The sequence below is a fragment of the Clupea harengus genome, chromosome 15 (genome assembly GCF_900700415.2).
Source record: "Clupea harengus chromosome 15, Ch_v2.0.2, whole genome shotgun sequence".
NCBI classification, from domain to species: domain Eukaryota; kingdom Metazoa; phylum Chordata; class Actinopteri; order Clupeiformes; family Clupeidae; genus Clupea; species Clupea harengus.
Window position 1 is genome coordinate 12,336,955 of NC_045166.1, and position 26,051 is coordinate 12,363,005.

The 26,051-nt window shown below is 42.3% G+C and overlaps 1 protein-coding gene and 1 pseudogene across 4 annotated transcripts; both read right to left on the reverse strand.

Moving 5' to 3' along the window:
- Positions 1-1,501: 1,501 nt before the first annotated feature.
- LOC105897717 lies at positions 1,502-9,461 on the reverse strand (annotated as a pseudogene).
- A 94-nt stretch (positions 9,462-9,555) lies between these two features.
- On the reverse strand, positions 9,556-18,935 carry LOC105897773 (eukaryotic translation initiation factor 5-like). Of its 4 annotated transcripts, none has more exons than XM_012824736.3 (12): positions 18,829-18,935; positions 18,321-18,529; positions 16,360-16,639; positions 15,804-15,885; positions 14,853-15,025; positions 13,463-13,574; positions 12,769-12,884; positions 12,266-12,427; positions 11,622-11,783; positions 10,730-10,894; positions 10,378-10,518; positions 9,556-10,057 (listed from the first exon to the last, which is right to left on the reverse strand). In XM_012824736.3, the coding sequence occupies exons 3-12, from the start codon at positions 16,429-16,431 to the stop codon at positions 9,959-9,961; spliced, it is 1,284 nt and encodes a 427-aa protein (XP_012680190.2). In that variant the 5' UTR covers positions 16,432-16,639; positions 18,321-18,529; positions 18,829-18,935; the 3' UTR covers positions 9,556-9,958. The 4 variants fall into 4 exon arrangements, with proteins under 4 accessions (XP_012680190.2, XP_012680189.2, XP_031437882.1 ...); XM_012824735.3 differs by having other exon boundaries at positions 18,284-18,529; XM_031582022.2 differs by lacking the exons at positions 18,321-18,529; positions 18,829-18,935 and adding an exon at positions 17,794-18,068.
- Between the last annotated feature and the right edge of the window lie 7,116 nt (positions 18,936-26,051).

Genomic DNA, 26,051 nt, shown 5'->3' on the forward strand with positions numbered 1-26,051 from the left:
CTTTAGGTACTTTTTTTTGCAAAACCCTAGCAGCCTTTTCTGTGTCTTTTTCAGCCTTCCTCAGATCTGTGCCACGACACAATCCTGTTTCTGAGCTCAGCAGGAGCTCACGGGTTGGGTTTTGTTCTGATATGCACCGTCAGCTCTGAGACCTCATGTAAACAGGTGTGTGCCTTTCCAAATCATGTCCGATCATCACTTTCATTTAGCACAGGCGGACTCCAATCAAGGTGCAGAAACGTCTCAAAGATGATCAAGAGAAATGGGAGGCACCTGAACTAAATTTTAAGTGTCATAGCAAAGAGTCTTATGTAAATGTGGTATTTCAATTTTTTCCTTTTTATTAATTAGCACAAAAAAAATGTAAATCCTATTTTTGCTTTGTCATTATGGGGTATTAAATGTAGATTGATGAGGAAAAAATGTATTTAAACGATTTTAGCATAAGGCTGCAAACATAACAAAACGTGAAGAATGAAGGGGTCTGAATACTTTCTGAATGCACTGCACTGTATACTGTTCAATAAAGGATTTGTAATGTTCCAATCATGTGCATAATGCTCAACAACAAAAACACTGTAGGCTTCATAACAGTAATTAATATCCTGGGGTGAAAAAAACAGGTAGATCTGCTCAAAGGGCCTCGTATGGATAATCTAGAGCCCTGATGAAGTAAACAGGTAGATCTGCTCAAAGGGCCTCGTATGGATAATCTAGAGCCCTGATGAAGTAAACAGGTAGATCTGCTCAAAGGGCCTCGTATGGATACACTAGAGCCCTGATGAAGCGGCATGGAAATGCCATGCTTGGTCCAGTCAGCAATCATTCCATCACACAATGCTGATAAGCTACCAGGTTTGCACACTAACCATTCTTGTGTCTACAAACTTATTTGCAAGAGTATACATAAGGCTACTGTATAAATGGAAAAATACATAAAAAAAGCTGTGTAGAGCCACCGTCTCTACAAACGCATACCAAAACTATTGAGTGCAAACTATCGACACAAATGTGAGACTTACAATGGAAGTGAGGATAGGCTTAATTATCCCATATATAATAATTTCCCATGATTCTGTGCATGTACATAACGATCAAATAGGGACACAAGTCTTTGAATAGTAATGCAGCAAACTGTTTTCTGGATATTCGAATGTCTGTGCACCACTAAGCAATGCACAGGCATTTCAGTGATTTCGAAAACAGCCATCAATTACCTCCTTGGCCAGTGTCCTGTTTATTCTGCAAGTGTAGGCACACTGTACCCTTTATGTGTAAGCTTGTAGTCATCTACTATAATTGGTCTTCGTGGCCTACATTTCACATTCAAGACTTAAGTGACTATAAACAGTCACTGTGAACCATTGCTGGTGTTGAACGAGCCCGAATCTGAAGTCAGTGGGGTGATTTGTCGAGGGATCAATCAAGTCGATCAAAAAAAATAACTAAAGAGACGTTTTACACTTAATGTCAAACATTCTTTAATTCATATTTCAAAAAGGTATGTGTGTGTGTGGGTTGCTTAAATGGCATCGATGGCAATGTCCTCCTCTTCTTTGTCAGCCTTCACTGGTGTCACAGTCTCCATTTTTAATTCTCGAGCAGAAGAGGAATACACAACCTACAGAAGGGAAAGAGGAAATTACTCTCCAGTTCATCTAATAAAACAGAGTTGAATGTTAACCAACAGCCTTGTGATGCAGAGGCCATGGTTTCATGAAACACATAACATTTTGCATTTCCTCAGTTATAGCACAACAGTGCAAGAAAAAAAAAAAAAAGAAAAAAAAAACAGCTCAGTCCAACCACCTTAGTGTTACAGGATTGGGTGAGGGGGCCTAAGCAGACATCAAAAGATTGTACCAATGCCGGTATTTTTAAGATTGGACAGGATAATAGTCCGACAGACAACAAATTTAAACAAAACCCAGTTCCTTACCTCCACGTTGTCCTCATCTTCCTCCTCCTCCTCTTCCTCGCTGCCCTCACTCTCCTCCTCGACCTCCTTCAGCCACTTGATGAAAGGTTCCGCCTTGCCGTGGATCTCCTTCGCCAGCTCCTTGGAGACGTATTTCTTGGAGACCTGTGGCAAGAGAGTGTTCATGTGAAGCGCAACCTGAAGTAACTGCACAGAGGTGAAAATAGTCTGTGTTCAAAACGGTCTACAGTTCTATGTGACCTCAGTTGCTCCACATCAGTTTTTAAACTAGTCTTCTCCATAGCTTTGAAAGCTGATCAGAGAGCTTTGAATAACTCCTCATGTGTGAAGCCAAAAATTCATAAAAAGTCATATTTATGCACAGGAAAAGTCAATGAATGTATGCGTGTTCTCTGTAGGTCTCGAATAACGGCTGCTAGGACTGGAAGCCTGTGCGTGCGTACGGTCACTCACGCGGAGGAAGTGGCGCTTGTACTTCTTGATCTGGTCGCGGATGTTCTCATCGAAGAGCAGCTCGCTGAGGATCAGGGGGCCCATGGCCTTCACGTCAAGCCGCTCCGCCTCGGCCAGGATCTCCTTGTCGGCAGAGTCAATCGCCCCCTCCTCTTTCTTTTGCTGTTGCCACACAAAGATAGGGGACAGTGTTAAGGACAGGAGGACGGCTGTATTATACTGCTGAGGGAGGACAATGCTCACTGTTGGATGAATGGACAGTCTGTACTGAAATCTACAGCTATATTTGAGCAAAACAGGCATTTCCTACTCCTGGCTTTGATGACCAGTTACCAAAGATATTATGAAAAGTGCCCAACACTACAAGCATGATACCATAACGAACAATTTTGAGATACATAGCTATACACTTACACAGAAACCATTTCAGAGAAGTCAGAGAATACATTCATATTAACTTGAGAGAATTGCTTGTCTTGCTCCACATCAGTTTTCAAACGTAGTCTTCTGCATAGCTTGGAAAGCTGATCAGAGAGCTTTGAATAACTCCTCATGTGTGAAGCCAAAAAGCATCTTACAACATCCACCACACACAGACAGGTTCACAATCACTGTTCAGGTTGATGCAGGAACTTCATCTGACCTTGACGAAGTTGTAGAATATGTTCACCCTCTCCTCCAGGGTCTTCTCCAGGTCCTCGCTGAGGGTGAGGTTCTTCGCGTGCTCGCTGATCTCCTCCATGCGCCGGCGCTGGGCCTCCTCAGTGGTCTCCTCTGCCCATTCCTCGTCATCATCATCCCCATCCTGCAGAGAGAGAGAGAGATTGATGTGTTAACTAGAGACTGGGGAAACTATACATACTATACAACAATCACTGTCTAGCAGAAACCATTTCAGAGAAGTCAGAGAATAAATTTATATTAACTTGAGAGAATTGCTTGTGTTGCTCCACATCAGTTTTGAAACTAGTCTTCTCCATAGCTTGGAAAGCTTATCAGAGAGCTGAGTATAACTCCTCATGTGTGAAGCCAAAAAGCATCTTAACAACATCCACCACCACACACCGACAGTCAAACATAGGCCCACTTCAGGTGTCGTCATGTCTTGATACAGCTTGAAAATAAGTTCTACCCACCACTGCATCAGGTGCATCAATGTCATCGCGGTTCCCTGCTTCCCAACTACCCGAGCCGTTCTCCTTGTCCTTCTTGTGGTTCTTCTTTTCCTTTTTCACATACAAACTTTCATTCTCTGCATCAGGGAGAACAAACAGGAGACATTAGGAGCAGGCCAAAACTCACACCTTTCTTCACAGGATCAATGGACCACCAGGCTAGTGGGGCAAGTAATAAACCACATTATTTAGGATTTGTCCGTATCACACCAAAAACAAATGTAACAATAATAATAATAAAAAAAAAATTAAGACACCAACGCCACTTCTCACAAGTGTGTTACTCCACATCAGTTTTGAAACTAGTCTTCTCCATAGCTTGGAAAGCTTATCAGAGAGCTGAGTATAACTCCTCATGTGTGAAGCCAAAAAGCATCTTAACAACCACCACCACCACCACCACACACCGACAGGTTCACAATCACTGTTCAGGTTGATGCAGGAACTTCATCTGACCTTGACGAAGTTGTAGAATATGTTCACCATCTCCTCCAAGGTCTTCTCCAGGTCCTCGCTGAGGGTGAGGTTCTTCGTGTGCTCGCTGATCTCCTCCATGCGCCGGCGCTGGGCCTCCTCAGTGGTCTCCTCTGCCCAGTCCTCGTCATCATCATCCCCATCCTGCAGAGAGAGAGAGAGAGAGAGAGATTGGATGTGTTAACTAGAGGCTGGGGAAACTATACATACTATACAACAATCACTGTCTAGCAGAAACCATTTCAGAGAAGTCAGAGAATACATTTATATTAACTTGAGAGAATTGCTTGTGTTGCTCCACATCAGTTTTGAAACTAGTCTTCTCCATAGCTTTGAAAGCTTATCAGAGAGCTGAGTATAACTCCTCATGTGTGAAGCCAAAAAGCATCTTAACAACATCCACCACCACACACCGACAGTCAAACATAGGCCCACTTCAGGTGTCGTCATGTCTTGATACAGCTTGAAAATAAGTTCTACCCACCACTGCATCAGGTGCATCAATGTCATCGCGGTTCCCTGCTTCCCCACTACCCGAGCCGTTCTCCTTGTCCTTCTTGCGGTTCTTCTTTTCCTTTTTCACATACACACTTTCATTCTCTGCATCAGGGAGAACAAACAGGAGACATTAGGAGCAGGCCAAAACTCACACCTTTATTCACAGGATCAATTCATAGTTTTCAGTCACGTGACTACAATAGGTAGCTGACGGGCAAAAAGAACAGCGAAACAGCGTTAAACAGTGGACAACTTCGAGCAGCGCCGCCTACTCAACTACGATCGCCATCAACCACAGACCATACCACTATAGCCAAATTAAATGTTTGATCCATGTACTGCACCCGCTGACATTTGTATTTCTTTAACCTCGACGAAGTCCCTGCCAGAGCTCCAGTGTGGAGATATTTACATCTATCTAATAGAAAATCCGTCCCCCTACACATCTCAAAAACTGAAAGCCTACAAAAGCACAGATAGTTATTTAATTTTCAGAAGTGGATGGGTTCACAACGCTGTCGTCTGGAAGGTGAAAACAAAAAACATCTTCATAATCAGAGCAAAGATGAGTGCCATTTAATAGCTAGCTACCAGCTAGCGAGATACCTGCTGTTAGCTAGCAGCCTTTAGCCTACCCAACGCTGTTCTTTATCATTTGACACAATTTTCTGGTTTAAACAAGTACGAACACCTGGTCTGGCGAATGACAACTTAAATTATCTTCCCATATATTTTCTACTGGCATTGTAGTATCACCAGTTGGATGACAAAATACACTAGCCTAGCCTACTTACTTAGGTACTTGTCGCAATCTCAGAGAAGAAACCGGGTAATCCAATTTGAATTGTGTTGATGCTTGTTTCTTGACTTTATTACTTGATCTATTCCCGTTTTAGGTAGTTATTCTGATAAATGAGGCGACCAGAACAGGGTGACTGCTTTTATTGCCAGCCCCAAAAGTATGGCTACTTTACTGTGTGTCCGAGAAAAATTGACCCAGAAGACGTCTACAATCAGCTGGTAGCAACGTGGGCGGGTTTTAAATGCGATAAAAACAAAATCCGGGCTTGTCTCCTTGCCGATTTGAACAGCCAACCGAGCAACAACTGTCTAGCATTTTACTACCTAAGTCAGACAATGTTAAAGCGGAGATATTAAATGATATTGAATGAAAGGTGGTCGGTTCCTGTATAAACTCCAGTGTTAGACAGGTGTGGAATGTGTTTTTTGCCCTTCAGCTGGTCATTCTGACGTCACGTGAAAACTATGAATGGACCACCAGGCTAGTGGGGCAAGTAATAAACCACATTATTTAGGATTGGTCCGTATCACACCAAAAACAAATGTAAAAATAATAATAATAAAAAAAATGTAAGACACCAACGCCACTTCTCACAAGTGTGTTACTCCACATCAGTTTTTAAACTAGTCTTCTCCATAGCTTTGAAAGCTTATCAGAGAGCTGAGTATAACTCCTCATGTGTGAAGCCAAAAAGCATCTTAACAACATCCACCACCACACACCAACAGTCAAACATAGGCCCACTTCAGGTGTCGTCATGTCTTGATACAGCTTGAAAATAAGTTCTACCCACCACTGCATCAGGTGCATCAATGTCATCGCGGTTCCCTGCTTCTCCACTACCCGAGCCGTTCTCCTTGTCCTTCTTGTGGTTCTTCTTTTCCTTTTTCACATACACACTTTCATTCTCTGCATCAGGGAGAACAAACAGGAGACATTAGGAGCAGGCCAAAACTCACACCTTTATTCACAGGATCAATGGACCACCAGGCTAGTGGGGCAAGTAATAAACCACATTATTTAGGATTGGTCCGTATCACACCAAAAACAATGTAAAAATAATAATAATTAAAAAAATATATAATTTAAGACACCAACGCCACTTCTCACAAGTGTGTTGCTCCACATCAGTTTTGAAACTAGTCTTCTCCATAGCTTTGAAAGCTTATCAGAGAGCTGAGTATAACTCCTCATGTGTGAAGCCAAAAAGCATCTTAACAACATCCACCACCACACACCGACAGTCAAACATAGGCCCACTTCAGGTGTCGTCATGTCTTGATACAGCTTGAAAATAAGTTCTACCCACCACTGCATCAGGTGCATCAATGTCATCGCTGTTCCCTGCTTCCCCACTACCCGAGCCGTTCTCCTTGTCCTTCTTGCGGCTCTTCTTTTCCTTTTTCACATACACACTTTCATTCTCTGCATCAGGGAGAACAAACAGGAGACATTAGGAGCAGGCCAAAACTCACACCTTTATTCACAGGATCAATGGACCACCAGGCTAGTGGGGCAAGTAATGAACCACATTATTTAGGATTGGTCCGTATCACACTAAAAACAAATGTAACAATAATAAAAAAAATGTAAGACACCAACGCCACTTCTCACAAGTGTGTTACTCCACATCAGTTTTGAAACTAGTCTTCTCCATAGCTTGGAAAGCTTATCAGAGAGCTGAGTATAACTCCTCATGTGTGAAGCCAAAAAGCATCTTAACAACCACCACCACCACCACACACCGACAGGTTCACAATCACTGTTCAGGTTGATGCAGGAACTTCATCTGACCTTGACGAAGTTGTAGAATATGTTCACCATCTCCTCCAGGGTCTTCTCCAGGTCCTCGCTGAGGGTGAGGTTTTTCGTGTGCTCACTGATCTCCTCCATGCGCCGGCGCTGGGCCTCCTCAGTGGTCTCCTCTGCCCATTCCTCGTCATCATCATCCCCATCCTGCAGAGAGAGAGAGAGAGAGATTGGATGTGTTAACTAGAGGCTGGGGAAACTGTACATACTATACAACAATCACTGTCTAGCAGAAACCATTTCAGAGAAGTCAGAGAATACATTTATATTAACTTGAGAGAATTGCTTGTGTTGCTCCACATCAGTTTTGAAACTAGTCTTCTCCATAGCTTTGGAAGCTTATCAGAGAGCTGAGTATAACTCCTCATGTGTGAAGCCAAAAAGCATCTTAACAACATCCACCACCACACACCGACAGTCAAACATAGGCCCACTTCAGGTGTCGTCATGTCTTGATACAGCTTGAAAATAAGTTCTACCCACCACTGCATCAGTTGCATCAATGTCATCGCGGTTCCCTGCTTCCCCACTACCCGAGCCGTTCTCCTTGTCTTTCTTGCGGTTCTTCTTTTCCTTTTTCACATACACACTTTCATTCTCTGCATCAGGGAGAACAAACAGGAGACATTAGGAGCAGGCCAAAACTCACACCTTTATTCACAGGATCAATGGACCACCAGGCTAGTGGGGCAAGTAATAAACCACATTATTTAGGATTGGTCCATATCACACCAAGAACTAATGTAAAAAATAATAATTAAAAATAAAAATGTTAAGACACCAACGCCACTTCTCGTCACAGTGCCACCATTTCAGAGAAGTCAGAGAATACATTTATATTAACTTGAGAGAATTGCTTGTGTTACTCCACATCAGTTTTGAAACTAGTCTTCTCCATAGCTTGGAAAGCTGATCAGAGAGCTGAGTATAAGTCCTCATGTGTGAAGCCAAAAAGCATCTTAACAACCACCTGCTCTGTGGGTGGGAGTGAAACATTACATTTCACCAACATTAACTTAGTGAATTAGTGTGGAAATTAGTACTGTTAGACACTGACAGCGATATACGCGATCTCCCCTATAGTTCAACGTTGTGTAGCCCTACAAGCAGGCTGACATGTATATATTTATATATATTTTAAAAAAAAACGTGTGCCTGCTTACCAGATCTGTTTCCGGATTATCACACTCTGGACACAGCTCAAATTTCCGGATAAATCCATCCAGCATGTCTTGCAGCTTGTTGGCCTCGTGGGATCCATTGACAATGTAACGGTCATTCTTAGAATCAAACTGGGTCTGAGCCCCCAACTCACAACCAAAAAACTTGGTCGGATCTATTTAGGAAGAGAAAACGAAAAGAAAAGCAAAGAGGTCTGTGATCAAGGATGACTTTGCCTGTGCAAAAACTGTGCTGTAGAACACAGGAATCATTTTGTTTGAAACTCACATCTCAAAGATGAATTACAAGTGAAAATCTGAATTACAGTATAAAAAAATTAAAACACACAAGAGCATGTGCGGTCTTTATTCTCAAAAAGAATATAGAAAGTGTCAGAAAGAAGAACAATTTGGAATCACTTCCATCATTCCCACATCTCAAATTCAATGACCAGGATAGTGGGGCAAATAATAAACCACATTATTTATGACAGATCCGTATCACACCAAAAATATTTAAATAATAATAATAAATGTTGACACGAACGCCACTTCTCGTCACAGTGCCGCCATTTCAGAGAAGTCAGAGAATACATTTATATTAACTTGAGAGAATTGCTTGTGTTACTCCACATCAGTTTTTAAACTAGTCTTCTGTGAGGGGAAATGGTTGCAACCTGAGTGGCAAACTTACACGTTGGGGGCCTGTTCAAAGCCTTGGCGACATCAACCATGTTGACTGACAGTCTTTATCCCGTTACCTTTGCCTTCCACCTGGGTAAAGACAAATGGCCAATGTTAATGCTGAAAACAAGACTACTGGAGTCGTTCAGTTAAGCAGAAAGATCAGGGATCATTGGTAATTAAAAAAAAAAAGAGGGGGGGGGGGGGGGGGTGTGTAACTCATACCGAAGCATTCACCTTTAACACCCATTTACCCACCTTTGCTATCAGACGGGGCATCTTGTAGCGGTAGAACTGGTCTGACACGCTGCGGTTGACGTTGAAAACAGCCATCAATTACCTCCTTGGCCAGTGTCCTGTTTATTCTGCAAGTGTAGGCACACTGTACCCATTATGTGTAAGCTTGTAGTCATCTACTATAATTGGTCTTCGTGGCCTACATTTCACATTCAAGACTTAAGTGACTATAAACAGTCACTGTGAACCATTGCTGGTGTTGAAGTCAGTGGGATGGTTTGTCGAAGGATCAATGAAGTCGATCAGAAAAGAACTAAAGAGACATTTAACACTTAATGTCAAACATTCTTTAATTAATATTTCAAAAAGGTAACACAATAGAAGAAAAAAAAGAAAATACATGTGCATTTAGTGCTCTAGTTTCTAGCATTTCCACACCTACAAATTGAACAGCAGAACAGCTCAAGTCAATCAGTAGGGCCAGGGTGGGGCGGGATGGGGAGGAGCAGGTGATGCAAAAAAATTAACAAGCCTTTCGCAAAGCGCTACGTCATGATTGCAACGAGGAGCGGCGATCGAGCAGAGAGACGAATCAAAGGCATGCGTCTGACTTCTCCATGACAGAAGCTTCAGAGAGCATTTAGAGGCATCTTTTGTTTGAACCTTTTTAATTTCTCCGGTTTCTTTTTTGTAAGTGTGCGTGTGTGTGTGTGTGTGTGTGTGTTGCTTAAATGGCATCAATGTCAATGTCCTCCTCTTCTTTGTCAGCCTTCACTGGTGTCACAGTCTCCATTTTTAATTCTCGAGCAGAAGAGGAATACACAACCTACACAAGGGAAAGAGGAAATTACTCTCCAGTTCATCTAATAAAACAGAGTTGAATGTTAACCAACAGCCTTGTGATGCAGAGGCCATGGTTTCATGAAACACATAACATTTTGCATTTCCTCAGTTATAGCACAACAGTGCTTTATGGGAAAGGAAAAAAATAAATAAAAACAGCCCAGTCCAACCATCTTAGTGTTACAGGATTGGGTGAGGGGGCCTAAGCAGACATCAAAAGATTGTACCAATGCTGGTATTTTTTAAATTGGACAGGATAATAGTCCGACAGACAACAAATCTAAACAAAACCCAGTTCCTTACCTCCACGTTGTCCTCATCTTCCTCCTCCTCTTCCTCGCTGCCCTCACTCTCCTCCTCGGCCTCCTTCAGCCACTTGATGAAAGGTTCCGCCTTGCCGTGGATCTCCTTCGCCAGCTCCTTGGAGACGTACTTCTTGGAGACCTGTGGCAAGAGAGTGTTCATGTGAAGCGCAACCTGAAGTAACTGCACCGAGGTGAAAATAGTCTGTGTTCAAAACGGTCTACAGTTCTATGTGACCTCAGTTGCTCCACATCAGTTTTTAAACTAGTCTTCTCCATAGCTTTGAAAGCTGATCAGAGAGCTTTGAATAACTCCTCATGTGTGAAGACAAAAATGAACTACCCCCCCATACCTTCTCGGCCCAGGCAAGTATGACGTCCTCCTCAAGCAGGTCAGCATCGTACAGGTCCTTGAGGATGACGGGAACTCGAGGGAGCAACTGCGTCTGAAACAGCTTCACCAGACACTCAAAGCCTCCCAAGAGGTACTTCTGGGCCTTCTTGTTGTTGTGGCAGAACTGCAAGACAGAGAAGAAGTCAGACGAGGCAGAACTGTGTGTGACCCCTCTCTTTCCCATGGTTCAAGCAGAGAGCGGGTTGGGTAGGGGGGAAAAGAAAAAAAAAGTAGTAGACTACTGAAGCTCTTAATATGGTCACCATCCTGCCCTCCCCTCGAATCAATATCCCTTTTAACATAATTTGCAAAAAAAAAAATTGACACCAACGCCCCTTCGTCACAGTGCCGCCATTTCAGAGAATACATTTATATTAACTTGAGAGAATTGCTTGTGTTGCTCCACATCAGTTTTGAAACTAGTCTTCTCCATAGCTTGGAAAGCTTATCAGAGAGCTGAGTATAACTCCTCATGTGTGAAGCCAAAAAGCATCTTAACAACATCTACCACCACACACCGACAGTCAAACATAGGCCCACTTCAGGTGTCGTCATGTCTTCATACAGCTTGACCAAGGCTTTTTTTAAATGCTATTCCTAGGGCTAAACCCTTCACTGCAAGTCTACCAGCTGACTGTTCAGCATATGTGACTGAATGTAAACGGCATTCTTGAATCTTGAATATAGTTAATGTATGTGAGGTGCTTACGTTACATCAGTCTTATAATTTAAGATATCATAAGAATTCATATTTATGCACAGGAAAAGTCAATGAATGTATGCGTGTTCTCTGTAGGTCTCGAATAACGGCTGCTAGGACTGGAAGCCTGTGCGTGCGTACGGTCACTCACGCGGAGGAAGTGGCGCTTGTACTTCTTGATCTGGTCGCGGATGTTCTCATCGAAGAGCAGCTCGCTGAGGATCAGGGGGCCCATGGCCTTCACGTCCAGCCGCTCCGCCTCGGCCAGGATCTCCTTGTCGGCAGAGTCAATCGCCCCCTCCTCTTTCTTTTGCTGTTGCCACACACAGATAGGGGACAGTGTTAAGGACAGGAGGACGGCTGTATTATACTGCTGAGGGAGGACAATGCTCACTGTTGGATGAATGGACAGTCTGTACTGAAATCTACAGCTATATTTGAGCAAAACAGGCATTTCCTACTCCTGGCTTTGATGACCAGTTACCAAAGATATTACGAAAAGTGCCCCAACACTACAAGCATGATACCATAACGAACAATGTTTGAGATACATAGCTATACACTTACACAGAAACCATTTCAGAGAAGTCAGAGAATACATTCATATTAACTTGAGAGAATTGCTTGTCTTGCTCCACATCAGTTTTGAAACTAGTCTTCTCCATAGCTTGGAAAGCTGATCAGAGAGCTTTGAATAACTCCTCATGTGTGAAGCCAAAAAGCATCTTACAACATCCACCACACACAGACAGGTTCACAATCACTGTTCAGGTTGATGCAGGAACTTCATCTGACCTTGACGAAGTTGTAGAATATGTTCACCCTCTCCTCCAAGGTCTTCTCCAGGTCCTCGCTGAGGGTGAGGTTCTTTGCGTGCTCGCTGATCTCCTCCATGCGCCGGCGCTGGGCCTCCTCAGTGGTCTCCTCTGCCCAGTCCTCGTCATCATCATCCCCATCCTGCAGAGAGAGAGAGAGAGAGAGAGAGATTGATGTGTTAACTAGAGGCTGGGGAAACTATACATACTATACAACAATCACTGTCTAGCAGAAACCATTTCAGAGAAGTCAGAGAATGAATTTATATTAACTTGAGAGAATTGCTTGTGTTGCTCCACATCAGTTTTGAAACTAGTCTTCTCCATAGCTTGGAAAGCTTATCAGAGAGCTGAGTATAACTCCTCATGTGTGAAGCCAAAAAGCATCTTAACAACATCCACCACCACACACCGACAGTCAAACATAGGCCCACTTCAGGTGTCGTCATGTCTTGATACAGCTTGAAAATAAGTTCTACCCACCACTGCATCAGGTGCATCAATGTCATCGCGGTTCCCTGCTTCCCCACTACCCGAGCCGTTCTCCTTGTCCTTCTTGCGGCTCTTCTTTTCCTTTTTCACATACACACTTTCATTCTCTGCATCAGGGAGAACAAACAGGAGACATTAGGAGCAGGCCAAAACTCACACCTTTATTCACAGGATCAATGGACCACCAGGCTAGTGGGGCAAGTAATAAACCACATTATTTATGACGGGTCCGTATAACACACTTTTTTTTTTAATAATGATAATGAAAAAAAATAAAAAATGTAAGACACCAACGCCACTTCTCGTCACAGTGCCGCCATTTCAGAGAAGTCAGAGAATACATTTATATTAACTTGAGAGAATTGCTTGTGTTACTCCACATCAGTTTTTAAACTAGTCTTCTCCATAGCTTGGAAAGCTGATCAGAGAGCTGAGTATAAGTCTTCATTTGTGGAGCCAAAAAGCATCTTCAAAACCACCACCACACACCGACATAGTGAAAGATAGGCCCACTTCGGGTGTCGTCATGTCTTGATACAGCTTGACCAAGGCCTTTTTTAATGCTATCCCTAGGGCTAAACCCTTCACTGCAAGTCTACCAGCTGACTGTTCAGCATATGTGACTTAACGTAAATGGCATTCTTGATTGGTCACATTTAAATCAAGGGCATTATAATTACATCACCTGGTGGATTCTTCAGAATGAAGGTGCAGAGCTTGTGTCGTGTATCCAGCATGCCCCGGTAGCCACAGGCCTTGCAGGAGTTCCCAATGGTTTGCTTCTTAGCATTGATGTGCTGAAACGGAAGACCACCACATTAAGTAAACATCCAGTGTGTGGATGCACGTTTGATCCATACCATGCAACCAACTGATCAATTCAAGCCAAACATGACAATAGCCTTTGGATTACACCAGTCAGCCCACATCTACTGCTTGTGATCCGGTATGATTCATACCATCCTTTGGATTGATCAATACATGCGCAATTAGACACTACCCTCTGGATTACAACAGTCCTGGAGAAAGATGATGGTGGTGGAACTGCTACATGATGAGGCTACATAACCGCCACTCAGCACTGTGAAGACGACATGACTGGGAAGTCAGAGAATACATTTATATTAATGAGAGAGAATTGCTTGTGTTGCTCCACATCAGTTTTTAAACTAGTCTTCTCCATAGCTTGGAAAGCTGATCAGAGAGCTGAGTATAAATCCTCATTTGTGGAGCCAAAAAGCATCTTAACAAGTCGTCATGTCTTGATACAGCTTGCCCAAGGCTTTTCTTCACACATGTGTATGCTGTGCAGTAACGTTGTGATGCTACGCAAATGTTCTCTCTCTGCAGAGGTGTGTGTGTGTAGCAGTTATAAGCAATCGCACAGGGATTTTCCACAGCAGCAGGAGAAACATTACCACTGAGGAGGACCATTATGAAAAAATAAAGAGCTGGTGGAGGAAAAAAAAAAGGTTACAAAACAAGCCATCTGCACTGCACCAGTCATATTACTGCTGCAATTAAGAGTGGAGTACAAAAACAAGTGTGCTCCACAGGGGGGTTTGGTGAGAAATCTATTCACACCAGAATTCCCTGCCTTTGCTCAACCCCCCTCCCCAAAATCAATTGGGACAAATTGTTTTGAGGAGAAACAGCATGCAGAGCTAACCAACAAGTTTTAAAGTATAATGAATAACTCAAGATATGCAGCAGCTATCTTAACATTATTACAGGTTGGAAATGGCAAACGAGCGCCTGCTCATAATGGCATCCTTTATTTGCGGAGTCTCTAATCCAGCATCTGGCAGCAAAGCTGACCTCGTTGGAACCACCTTACTCAGCACAAAATGCCACAGAGAGGTGCCATTGGGTTCAGCCCCTTGTTTTACACTACTGGTCAATGAGGGCTGCAGTAGGCTATTGTCATTTCTGTAGAACACATTCGTACTGTAATAATGAAAAATATCGAGAACACAATGACCAATTAATCAGAGTCGTGTCTGGGCCATTCCAAAGTAAATCTGTCTTACTGAAAGAGAGTGCAAACAAAGAAAAAAAAACATGTGCCTGCTTACCAGATCTGTTTCCGGATTATCACACTCTGGACACAGCACAAATTTCCGGATAAATCCATCCAGCATGTCTTGCAGCTTGTTGGCCTCGTGGGATCCATTGACAATGTAACGGTCATTCTTAGAATCAAACTGGGTCTGAGCCCCCAACTCACAACCAAAAAACTTGGTCGGATCTATTTAGGAAGAGAAAAAGAAAAAAGCAAAGAGGTCTGTGAGCAAGGATGACTGAGCCTGTCCAAAAACTGTGTTGTAGAACAAAGGAATAATTTTGTTTGAAACTCACATCTCAAAGATGAATTACAAGTGAAAATCAGAATTACAGTATAAAAAAAATTAAATAAAAAAACAACACACAAGAGCATGTGTGGTCTTTTATTCAATTTGGAATCACTTCCATCATTTCCACATCTCAAATTCAATGACCAGGATAGTGGAGCAAGTAATAAACCACATTATGTATGACAGGTGCGTATCACACCAACATTTCTTTTAAATAATAATAATAATAAAAAAAAAAAAGTAAGACACCAACGCCACTTCTCGTCACAATGCTGCCATTTTAGAGAAGTCAGAGAATACATTTATATTAACTTGAGAGAATTGGTTGTGTTGCTCCACATCAGTTTTTAAACTAGTCTTCTCCATAGCTTGGAAAGCTGATCAGAGAGCTGAGTATAAGTCCTCATGTGTGAAAGCAAAAAGCATCTTAACAACAACCACCACCACACACCGACAGTCAAACATAGGCCCACTTCAGGTGTCGTCATGTCTTGATACAGCTTGACCAAGGCTTTTTAAAATGCTATTCCTAGGGCTCAACCCTTCACTGCAAGTCTACCAGCTGACTGAACGTAAATGGGTGTAGAAGAGTACATTTGACACCCAGATTATGAACACTATACCACCAAAACCTGTGAGGGGAAATGGTTGCAACCTGAGTGGCAAACTTACACGTTGGGGGCCTGTTCAAAGCCTTGGCGACATCAACCATGTTGACTATGACAGTCTTTATCCCGTTACCTTTGCCTTCCACCTGGGTAAAGACAAGTGGCCAATGTTAATGCTGAAAACAGGACTACTGGAGTTGTTCAGGTAGGCAGAAGGATCAGGATTATATTAACTTGAGAGAATTGCTTGAGTTGCTCCACATCAGTTTTTAAACTAGTCTTCTCCATAGCTTGAAAAGCTGATCAGAGAGCTGAGTATAAGTCCTCATGTGTGAAGCCAAAAAGCATCTTAACAACCTGCTCTGTGGGTGGGAGTGAAACGTTACAGTTCACCAACATACACCATGTGCAAATTAATATTTATTTAATCATTATTTTATTTTCATTATGACATTTTGCCTTAACTAATGCCATTTAACTAAGGGCTATTAAAATGTGATTCAGAATTTTTCCCCTCATATATCGTGATATCATATCGATATCGTGTGGACGGTGGAAAATATCGTGATATGAATTTGAGCTCATATCATATATCAGGGGGGGGGGGGGGGGGTACCCACCTTTGCTATCAGACGGGGCATCTTGTAGCGGTAGAACTGGTCTGACACGCTGCGGTTGACGTTGACAGACATTTTGTCCTCTTGTTGGTTCTATCAGCAAGACGAAAAGATCTTGAATTGGCAATTCTTGGTATTGTCTGCCTGGAGAGGGGGGGATGACATAAACGACTGCAAGAGGACTCGGTCTCTGACATGAAAAAGGTCTTGCCACTGAGGCTCCAGGCTCGTTGCTGGTGGGCTAAGTTTCCTCCACACAGGTTCCGACAGCTGCACAACAGCTCTAGAAGTGGGGGAAAGATAAGTTAATGTTTGGTTAGGACAGATAACATTTCATAGCTTTTACAAAGACAACATGCTCAAGGGTAGTCAACCCTCCCATTGCCAGTGACCATGGTCGGTTATCTCATTGCAACACCTGCTCTGTGGGTGCGAGTGAAACGTTACAGTTCACCAACATACACCATGTGCCAAAACATTAATATTTACTTACTGAATTAGTGTGGAAATTAGTACTGTTAGACACTGACAGCGATCTCCCCTATAGTTCTACGTTGTGTAGCCCTACAAGCAGGCTGACATGTATAAACAGGTGACCGGTCGGTATCACACCAAAAAAAATAAAAAAATATCTGTTAAGGCACCAACACCACTTCTCATCACAGTACCGCCATTTCAGATAATACATTTATATTAACTTGAGAATTGGTTGTGTTACTCCACATCAGTTTTTAAACTAGTCTTCTCCATAGCTTGGAAAGCTGATCAGAGAGCTGAGTATAAGTCCTCATGTGTGAAGCCAAAAAGCATCTTAACAACCACCTGCTCTGTGGGTGGGAGTTTAACGTTACATTTTACCAACATACACCATGTGCCAAAACATTAACTTAGTGAATTAGTGTGGAAATTAGTACTGTTAGACACTGACAGCGATCTACGCGATCTCCCCTATAGTTCAACGTTGTGTAGCCCTACAAGCAGGCTGACATTGTAAAATTCCCATCGCAACTGAATTGTTAAGCTGCCATGTAGCTGATGTAACGCTGGCTTACTAACGTTACTGCATTCCAGTGAACACAAATCCCAGTCATCATTAACCAGTAGGGCTAGGGTCTACATTTACTCCCTTTTAAATGAAATAGTAACGTCTCACTTGACATTTGATACCTATACTGGAACAGCATTAAAAACAGCCTATTTTCGTGACGTAAAAATAGATAGGGGGGGTCAAATATTGCGGTGACTTGCTACATTTCCAATATGGGTGGTAACATTTGCTAGGTTAGGTATCGCTACATTCGCTAGTGACGAACAGCTAACGTTACCTTAACACCACACTATGGTTTAATACCACGACAGGTTATGTAAACGGTTTTAAAAATATGTCTGTGCCTTTTCAAACTCGTTGTAATCGAAATATAACCTGAAATCCATTACCATTGAAGAGGCGCTATTACATGTACGAGTTGATTATGAGGAACACGTTGCCAGAACCAGATGGGGCAAAGTGCTGCAGAGTGCGTCACACTAATCAGATATCGCTAGCTAGCAAGCTACACCCTCGTTGCGAATTGAGTGGGCCGCCATTTTGATGCCACAGATCTCGAAATCACTCTGCTAGCGAGGCAGCGGTAAGTTAGCTGGCTAACTAGCATTCAGGGACAACTCCGCTAGCGTAGCTATGTCAGTTATCGGACAGTGTCAAACATCGGCCATTCTGTTAAACAATCAAAATGATGAGTTTAATAATGGATTAATAATCTATAACTTCAGTTTCATAATGGATTAACATGACAATACGAACGTTTGCCGATAACACACGCCGTCCGACAATTAACACCGTTACGATAGCTGGCTACCATTACATCACACATGTCTGAATACTGAAGAAAAATGTGTGGCTACATACAACGTTAGGGATATGTACCTTTCCCATCCGTGGCTCCTGTCGTCCGGGTACTCACCGTTTTCGTAAAACAAAGACATAAACACACTGCTGGTTGCCCAGAGACGCAATGAAGTAGTTTTTTGGATTTTAAACCGTTTTTGGATGCAGTTGTGACGAGATATAGCACCGCGCAGCTAATGTTAAGCCAAGATTGCTGGGGTAGACCTTGCAGTGGTTAGCAATAAAATCCGAAGAGATTGCCTGGGCGCCTTCGAAGTGAGGAATCTGAAACAAAAAATTACAGAACATGTAAATCACCAATAATGTTACCTGGTAACAAGTCAGCCTCGGTGCGTGACACGCTGTCGCTGGCTAACTAGCGAGTGCTATGCCATTTGAAATGCTATTAGCAAAATCTGCTAGCTAATGTTAACATATGTTGCTGGAACTACATTCATCTAGCGCTTACGCCTAACAAATGGTCCGGGTAATAAATCAAGGCTATAGTTTCTATCCTTAATTTCTTAAAACTTGCTTCCAAATAAAACATGCCATGTCAACTTTGATTTCTACAACGCACTCACCTCTTTAGTAGCAAGCTAGCTACCTCTTCAGGCAACGTGTATGCTATGCCACAATGAGCTATATCAACGTGACAGTGAATCTTATCTTGCTCCTCAGTTCACTCCGCCCATTGAGTAAATGACGGTGCAGCGCTTGTCGCGAATGCTCCCATTTCATTTGTCCTTTGTCCTGTCCATCTTACAGTAAGGGATAGTAGTAGTAGAAGGCCTTATCATTCCCACCTCCAAAATTCGATACAGGTACAATACAGGTCTATAGTATTGTTTCAGTTAATCAGAAATGGCAGATTAGCATAATACATTGTGACCTTTATGTTTGAATGTATGTATTTGTACAGTTTGTATTTTGAAAAAATACAACTGAACTACAAAATAAACATTCTCCCATTAAAATATTTTCATCATAATTTACAATTTACTGTCAATATAGCCTTCAGACTAACCTAAATATTGTAAATAGGCTTTTTTTAAAGTTTAAGATATGATGTTTCATGATGTTTCAAGAATTTTCACAAAATCTTCTCTGTGTGTCTGAACGTTCACACTGTTTTATGTGATTCATGTGATTATCTTCGAGGGCAAAAGATCCCACCACAACAAGGCCACACTGTTCTTCTAAACATTTCCAAAGGATTTGCCTCACAAAGTACCTACTGTAGTAGATGCTAAACGAACAGGTGACCGCTGGTCAATAGTGGCTCAGCTCCCAATGACTGAATAGAGTTTGGTTTTCATTGGCTCAATCGCCCCTTTCAGAGTGCATTCCACGTTTTGTGGTACCATAAATACCCTGCAAACCAGCGCCAAAGGATGACACACAGGCCGAAAGATCTAGACATGTTTTCATCCCACTGTCGAACAATGGGGTTTCTGGCAGAGTTGACAGCACATAGGGTGGCCCGTTTGGTAGGAATGCCGGGGCAAACAGAGGCTGTGGTCTCTCTGGATTACCTTGGGGATTATGCAGGGTGGTGGGTAGCTTAATGTTGACTGGACCTGAGGGCCTGTTCTTGTGTGGACCTACTCCATAGGCTAGCGTTTTATATAAGTGTTACTATTATTACTGTTTTATGTTTTATTTATAAAATGCCAATATGTGTTTTTATCAGGTGCAGCTGAGAAGGAACATTCCAGATTTCCACTGGATTCTACTGCTGACTATGCCGTTCTTCTCATGATTTCAAAAACATTTTAGGGTCAGCCAGGCGCATAAACAACTCTTTTGTCATATTTGACCCAAAATACTTATTGTCTCTTCAGGGAAGTGTTTTTCCTTCACCAACGTGCTTACAAGATCACATCACTTGTGCATCAACATGTTTTCCAAGAAGCAAATGAATGTTATTTGATAATCAGAGCAACAGAGTGAACAAGGCCTCCAATGTCTCATGTTGACACTGCTTCAGATATGCTCCAAGCCTTTCTACATCTGCTCCTGATCACTCAGCCTTGTCACGGACCATGACGTTCAACCTTTGAACTCACAGCAAGAATAGGTTAGTGCCCAAAATACATATCTCAGTGTGCTAAAGAATATCCTGTGAGGTTGGCTGAGTTGTGATGTTCAGCAACTGACATGAATCGCTGAGAGAAAACTGGACACAGAAAATAACTGTAGTTGAAATTCACAACTCAAAGATGAATTACAAGTGAAAATGAGAATCACAGTGAAATCACAGGTGAGCGAATGCTGTCTTTATTCTCAAAAAGAATAAAGAAGCCACAGAAAGTAACAGGGATGATAAAAAGCTGAAATCACTTCTATCTTTTCCACACCTCAAACCCAGCCACTAAACCTGACACCTCGAGTCTAAAATGTGTACCACATTGCTTCAGCGCAAGAAGAAGCATTTAGGGCAAAGAGCCTTCTTTCAATGGAAGAAAAACAACTGGAAGCAAACATATAAAAAGTCTCTCGCTCAAAAACAAAGTACAGTGTAAGACAGAACACCTGTAAATACTGTGAGCAGGAGAGATGGGACCACTTTGAGGTCAAGAATGGCAGCGAAGGAGGAGAGCACCACTCCACCTCTGTGACCACAGGGTGAGTTATTGGAGCTACAGTATGTAGCACATCTACAATGAGGTTTCAAGTACACTGAAAGACGATCAACCATCCTTCAAAAAACAATAACAACAGACTGCTTTTTAATTGAATATTAACATCTCTTACTACAGTAAGATCACTGATCAGCAATGGATGATCATGAGGAGACTAAAAATGTAACACAAATTACATTTTAGTTTGACCAAGTTCCAAATGTCAGCTGCTGCAGATACGAAAGTCTCCACCAGAGAGTAGCATAACACAGTTCACTGCCAGCAGCTGAAGTCTTCCTGCAACCTTTGCAATATTACCAGCCTGCAGTGCAATTTGTTGACGTTGATGACGATGAAATCATGAATGAAGATTTACCTAACTAACTTTGCATATATGCAACCACCAGAAATAATGATGCTGTGATAGTCTGACACATGCACAAAATACTTTTGACAGATAATGCAGAAACCCTATGATTGGATTATATGACTATTTATCTGACAAATTATTTATTTGCACTACCTGACAATTATTTGTTCCATTCATAAGTAACCCTGTACCTTGTCTGTATATGCAAATATTTGTGCTACAGTTCAACTAGATGATGGCAGAAAGTAATTTTCTGGCTTTCATGAGGTTGTGACCACAGTAGACATTTAAACTCTGATGTGACACAAAGAATCCCTGGTCATAAGGGCTCCATTTTCTACTGCATGATAAGCAAGGAAGAAATCCCCATATGAGGTGAATCTTCAGCCTGGCAACATGTAGCCTTACAATGACCAGTCAGCAGAGGTATATGCACACACTTTACACTTCACACAGACTCACAACACACACACACACACACACACACACTTGCTTGCTTGTAGTTGTCCATCGAGGCCGATGATGACGTCCACTTCTGACTTTCAACGGTGAGTTTTCTGATGGCTGTATAGTCCTATCCTGGATCCACAGGTCTTGTCGCAGGTGGGACATGCGTATGTAATAGTGGTGGTACTGGCAACCTTGGTTGTGTTACTTTTATGCCTTCTTTCTTGCCTTTCCTGTCTCCTGGCTGTCCTGTCCTCCTCCAGTGCTTTGGTCCCGTCTTGGCACATCTGACGCCAGGTGTTACGGTCAGCAGCCAAGCCCTCCAGGTCCCCAGGTCTGATTTTACACTTCTTTATAGCGCTTTTTCTGCCCTCCAGCAGAGCGTTGGCCTTGGGCAAGCTGGCCATACAGCACTTTGTGAGGCAGCCGATTGAGGGGCATCCTTATAACGTGCCCCAGCCATCGTAGCTGGTAGTGGGTGATGGTGGCCTCAATGCTCTTACAGCCTGCTCTCCTGAGGATCTCAGTGTGTGGCACTCGGTCACGCCAAGTGATTCCTAGCATGCGCTGGAGACAGCGGATGTGAAAATCCTCCAGGGACTTCACATGGTGGCTGTAAGTGACCCAGGCTTCACAACTAGAGGAGGGTGGTGATGCAAACAGCTCGATACACAGAGATATTTGTATGGAGATATAAGTTCTTGTTTTAAAAGACCCGGCGCCTGAGTCTCCCAAAGGCAGCTGATGCTTGTTTGATTCTGTTCTGGACCTCATTGTCGATATTATTGTCCTCAGAGAGGATACTCCCCAGGTGTTTGAATGATGGTACTACAGACAGATGCTTATCAGTGATGCTGAAGATGGGTGGAGTGGATGGGATGTTGGTGCTCCACTGACAGACTACCTCTGTTTTGGTGATGTTGATGGTCAGCCCCATCCTGCTGCAAGCCTTCATAGCTGCATCCAGGACAGCATGGAGGTCTTGTGGAGTGTGAGCCACAAGAGCGCAGTCATCTACATACTGCAGCTCAAGGACCCTCACTCTGTGCAGCTTGGTGGTTGCTTGCAGCCTCCTGGTGTTGAAGAGGTTGCCTTTGTCACCTGTAATAATGTCACTTTTGCTCTTGTATATGGTGACAATTTTGGCATCTCTCCATTGCTGTGGGATGTTTTCATCAGCCCCTACTTTAGTGATGTGTTGATGTAGCGCTCTTGTACAGAGGTAACCACCCTGTTTAAGCAGTTCCGCAGGGATATTGTCCATGGCAGGAGACTTGTTGTTCTTCAGGAAGCGGACGGCTGACAGAACCTCCAGGAAGGTCGGGGATTGGTTAAGGTTGTCAATCGGTGGAAGTTCAGGCAGTTGATCCAGGATGGTTAAGCAGGGTATTAAAATGTACACACACACACACACACACACACACACACACACACACACACACCATAATTCCATCAAACATACGTAGAGCTTTGGTTGCATAAGATATACATCATTTTCTGAGCTGTCATAAGTGTTAGAGGACATGGTCTGTTTCTCTATAACGATATCCCCTGAAGCTGATAGATGCTTAAAGTCTGGTACCAAAAACTGCCAAAAACTGGTACAAAGCTCATATGCATTTATCATTGGTCCTACTGACTTGTTTTTGAGGTAACTGGTTGTGGCTGTTGAACAAGTTGCAGCTGTTGAAATGATGGGAACTTGCGACACTGCGCAGATGTCATTAATGTTTCTCAGCTGTTTCTTTTTGGTTGCAGTGAGAGTTTTTTTTTCCATTGTCAAAGGCAAAGAGCAGAGTTGTGAGCACGCATCTGTGTCTTATAATTTGTTATTTGCTTTACACACACACACACACACACACACCGGCCACTTCAGTTATTCTCATTTGCTGCTAAGACTCACAGTTGTCTTTGACTGTGTGGGATATAAACAGTTTTCTAAAGGGGTGGAGAGTGGAGTATTGTATGTGGTACTGAGAAAAAAAGGCACCTTTTGGACTGTTTGAGGAGTGGGTCATTTGATGCCTCTACCTTGTATGACTTGAGTTCCTAAAATTGGTATTTCCTGGTATAACCTCTTCTTCTTCTTCTTCTTTTTCTTCTTCTTCCTCTTCTTCTTCTTCTAATTATGCTAGTATTATTATTATTATTATTATTATTAATAATAATAATAATAATAAAACGTAAGTATTATATGTAACTTAACTAGCAATAACAAATAAATAAATGTAATAAGCTGAGTAGTGTTGTGCCTCCACTGTACACATACAATTAAGCTATGTAGTATATTCATTTTATTTAATTGTTTATAAAAGGTCCCTCAAGAATCTTGACGATCAGGCATTTTTATTTGACTTGCTATCCAGCAATCCTACCTCTATAGAGCTTATTCCGGACGTAGGTGTCGCCTTGAGTCATTTCCTGTCTGTTTTTCATGTTGTCACTGACAAACATGCACCTTTTAAGAAATGTAGGATAAAAACAAATTTTAATCCCTGGTTTACTCATGACATAAGTGAGGCCACTACTAATAGAAATAAGGCCTGGGCATTAGCAAGATCCACTGGCTCTGCTGCAGCTTGGCAATCTTTTAGACACCTTCGAAACAAATGCACACATCTGGTGAAAATGGCCAAATCCAACTACTTTGTGAATCATTTGTCTGCTTGTGGTAGTAATCCAAAAAAATTCTGGAAAACAGTTGTCTCCTAAAGGGGTTGACCCACCTACACTACCCCAGCAGATCATGCTGGAAGATAAAGTGATCCTAATGATCCTAAGGAAGTTTGTAATGCTTTCAATTATCATTTTATCCAATGCGGCACTTTGTTTGACCTTTCTAATTTCCCTGATGTACCGGATGGAGTGCTAGATAACTTCACTGATGATGCAAGGTCACTGGGAACTGACCCAACCACTTCCTTATCTTTTAGACCAATACAACAGCATGAAGTCCTCTCTGTTCTTCGTAATTCTAAATGTATGAAGAGCTCAGTGGGTGCAGACCAGTTAGACCCACGTCTCTTGAAGCTTGCTGCCCCCATTATAGCCAGACCCTTGACCCACATTTTTAATCTATCACCTTTTTCTGGCTACATTCCTAGCATCTGGAAATCTGCATTAGTGGTGCCCCTTCATAAAGGTGGAGACCCAAATGATATGAACAATTTTTAGCCGATCTCCAAGCTCCCATGCCTAGCCAAAATGTTGGAATCCTTTGTAAATGAGCAAATTAGCTCTTTTCTATCTTTAAACTCAATTGTATGCCCCTTTCAATCAGGTTTCAGAGCTGGCCACAGTACCATTACTGCAACAACCCTTGTGGTAAATGACATAGCCTCTGCTGTAGACAAGAAACAATGTTGTGCCGCTTTATTTATTGACCTGTCGAAAGCTTTTGATACAGTAAACCATGAGATACTTTTTGCCAAACTGGACTCCCTGGGATTTGATAATGTCTCCCTCAGATGGTTCAAAAACTACTTCACGGGTAGAACATAATGTATAGATGTTGCAGGCCTTACATCTGAGGCCCTAGTAATTAATTCTGGTGTCCCTCAGGGCTCTATTTTAGGCCTGGTATTGTTCTCACTTTACATTAATAATATCTGTGACCATCTAGAACATTGCAAAGTCCATTTTTATGCCGATGATACAATTTTGTATACCTCAGCGTCCTCTATAGATCAAGCAGTTTCAAACCTTCAACATGCTTTTGATTGTGTACAGGATTCCCTAAAGTCCCTCAAATTGATGCTGAATGAATCTAAGACTAAATTCATGATTTTCTCCAATGGTAGAAATAATGTCCCCCCCACCCATAGGATATGCACCCGTTCTGGGACTAATATTGAGCAAGTTCCTTGCTATAAATACCTAGGTATCTGGCTAGATGATAGGCTGTCATTTAAATCACATGTTCTTGACCTAGCTAAGAAGGTTAAAATTAAACTCGACGCTCTTTATAGAATAAGATCTTGTTTTACTTTACCGAATGGAAATAGTGCAATCAACAATTTTGTCAGTTCTTGACTATGGTGACATTGTTTACATGTATGCTGCACCCTCTACCTTAAAACTCCTGGACTCTGTTTACCATAGTGCTATTCGCTTTGTTACAGGAGACGCTTTCAGGACCCACCACTGTAACTTATACAAGAATGTTGGTTGGTCCCCTCTAGCAGACAGGAGGGAAAAACACTGTCTTGTATTTGTTTATAAAGCCTTAGTGGGAAAACTGCCTAATTATCTCATGTCACTTTTTAAATTAAAATCCATCTGTCATAACACACGGTCACAGAGCCTCATCTCCCTTGAAATCCCCCTTACAAAAACTAATAGGTAAAATAGCTTTTAAGTTCTTTGC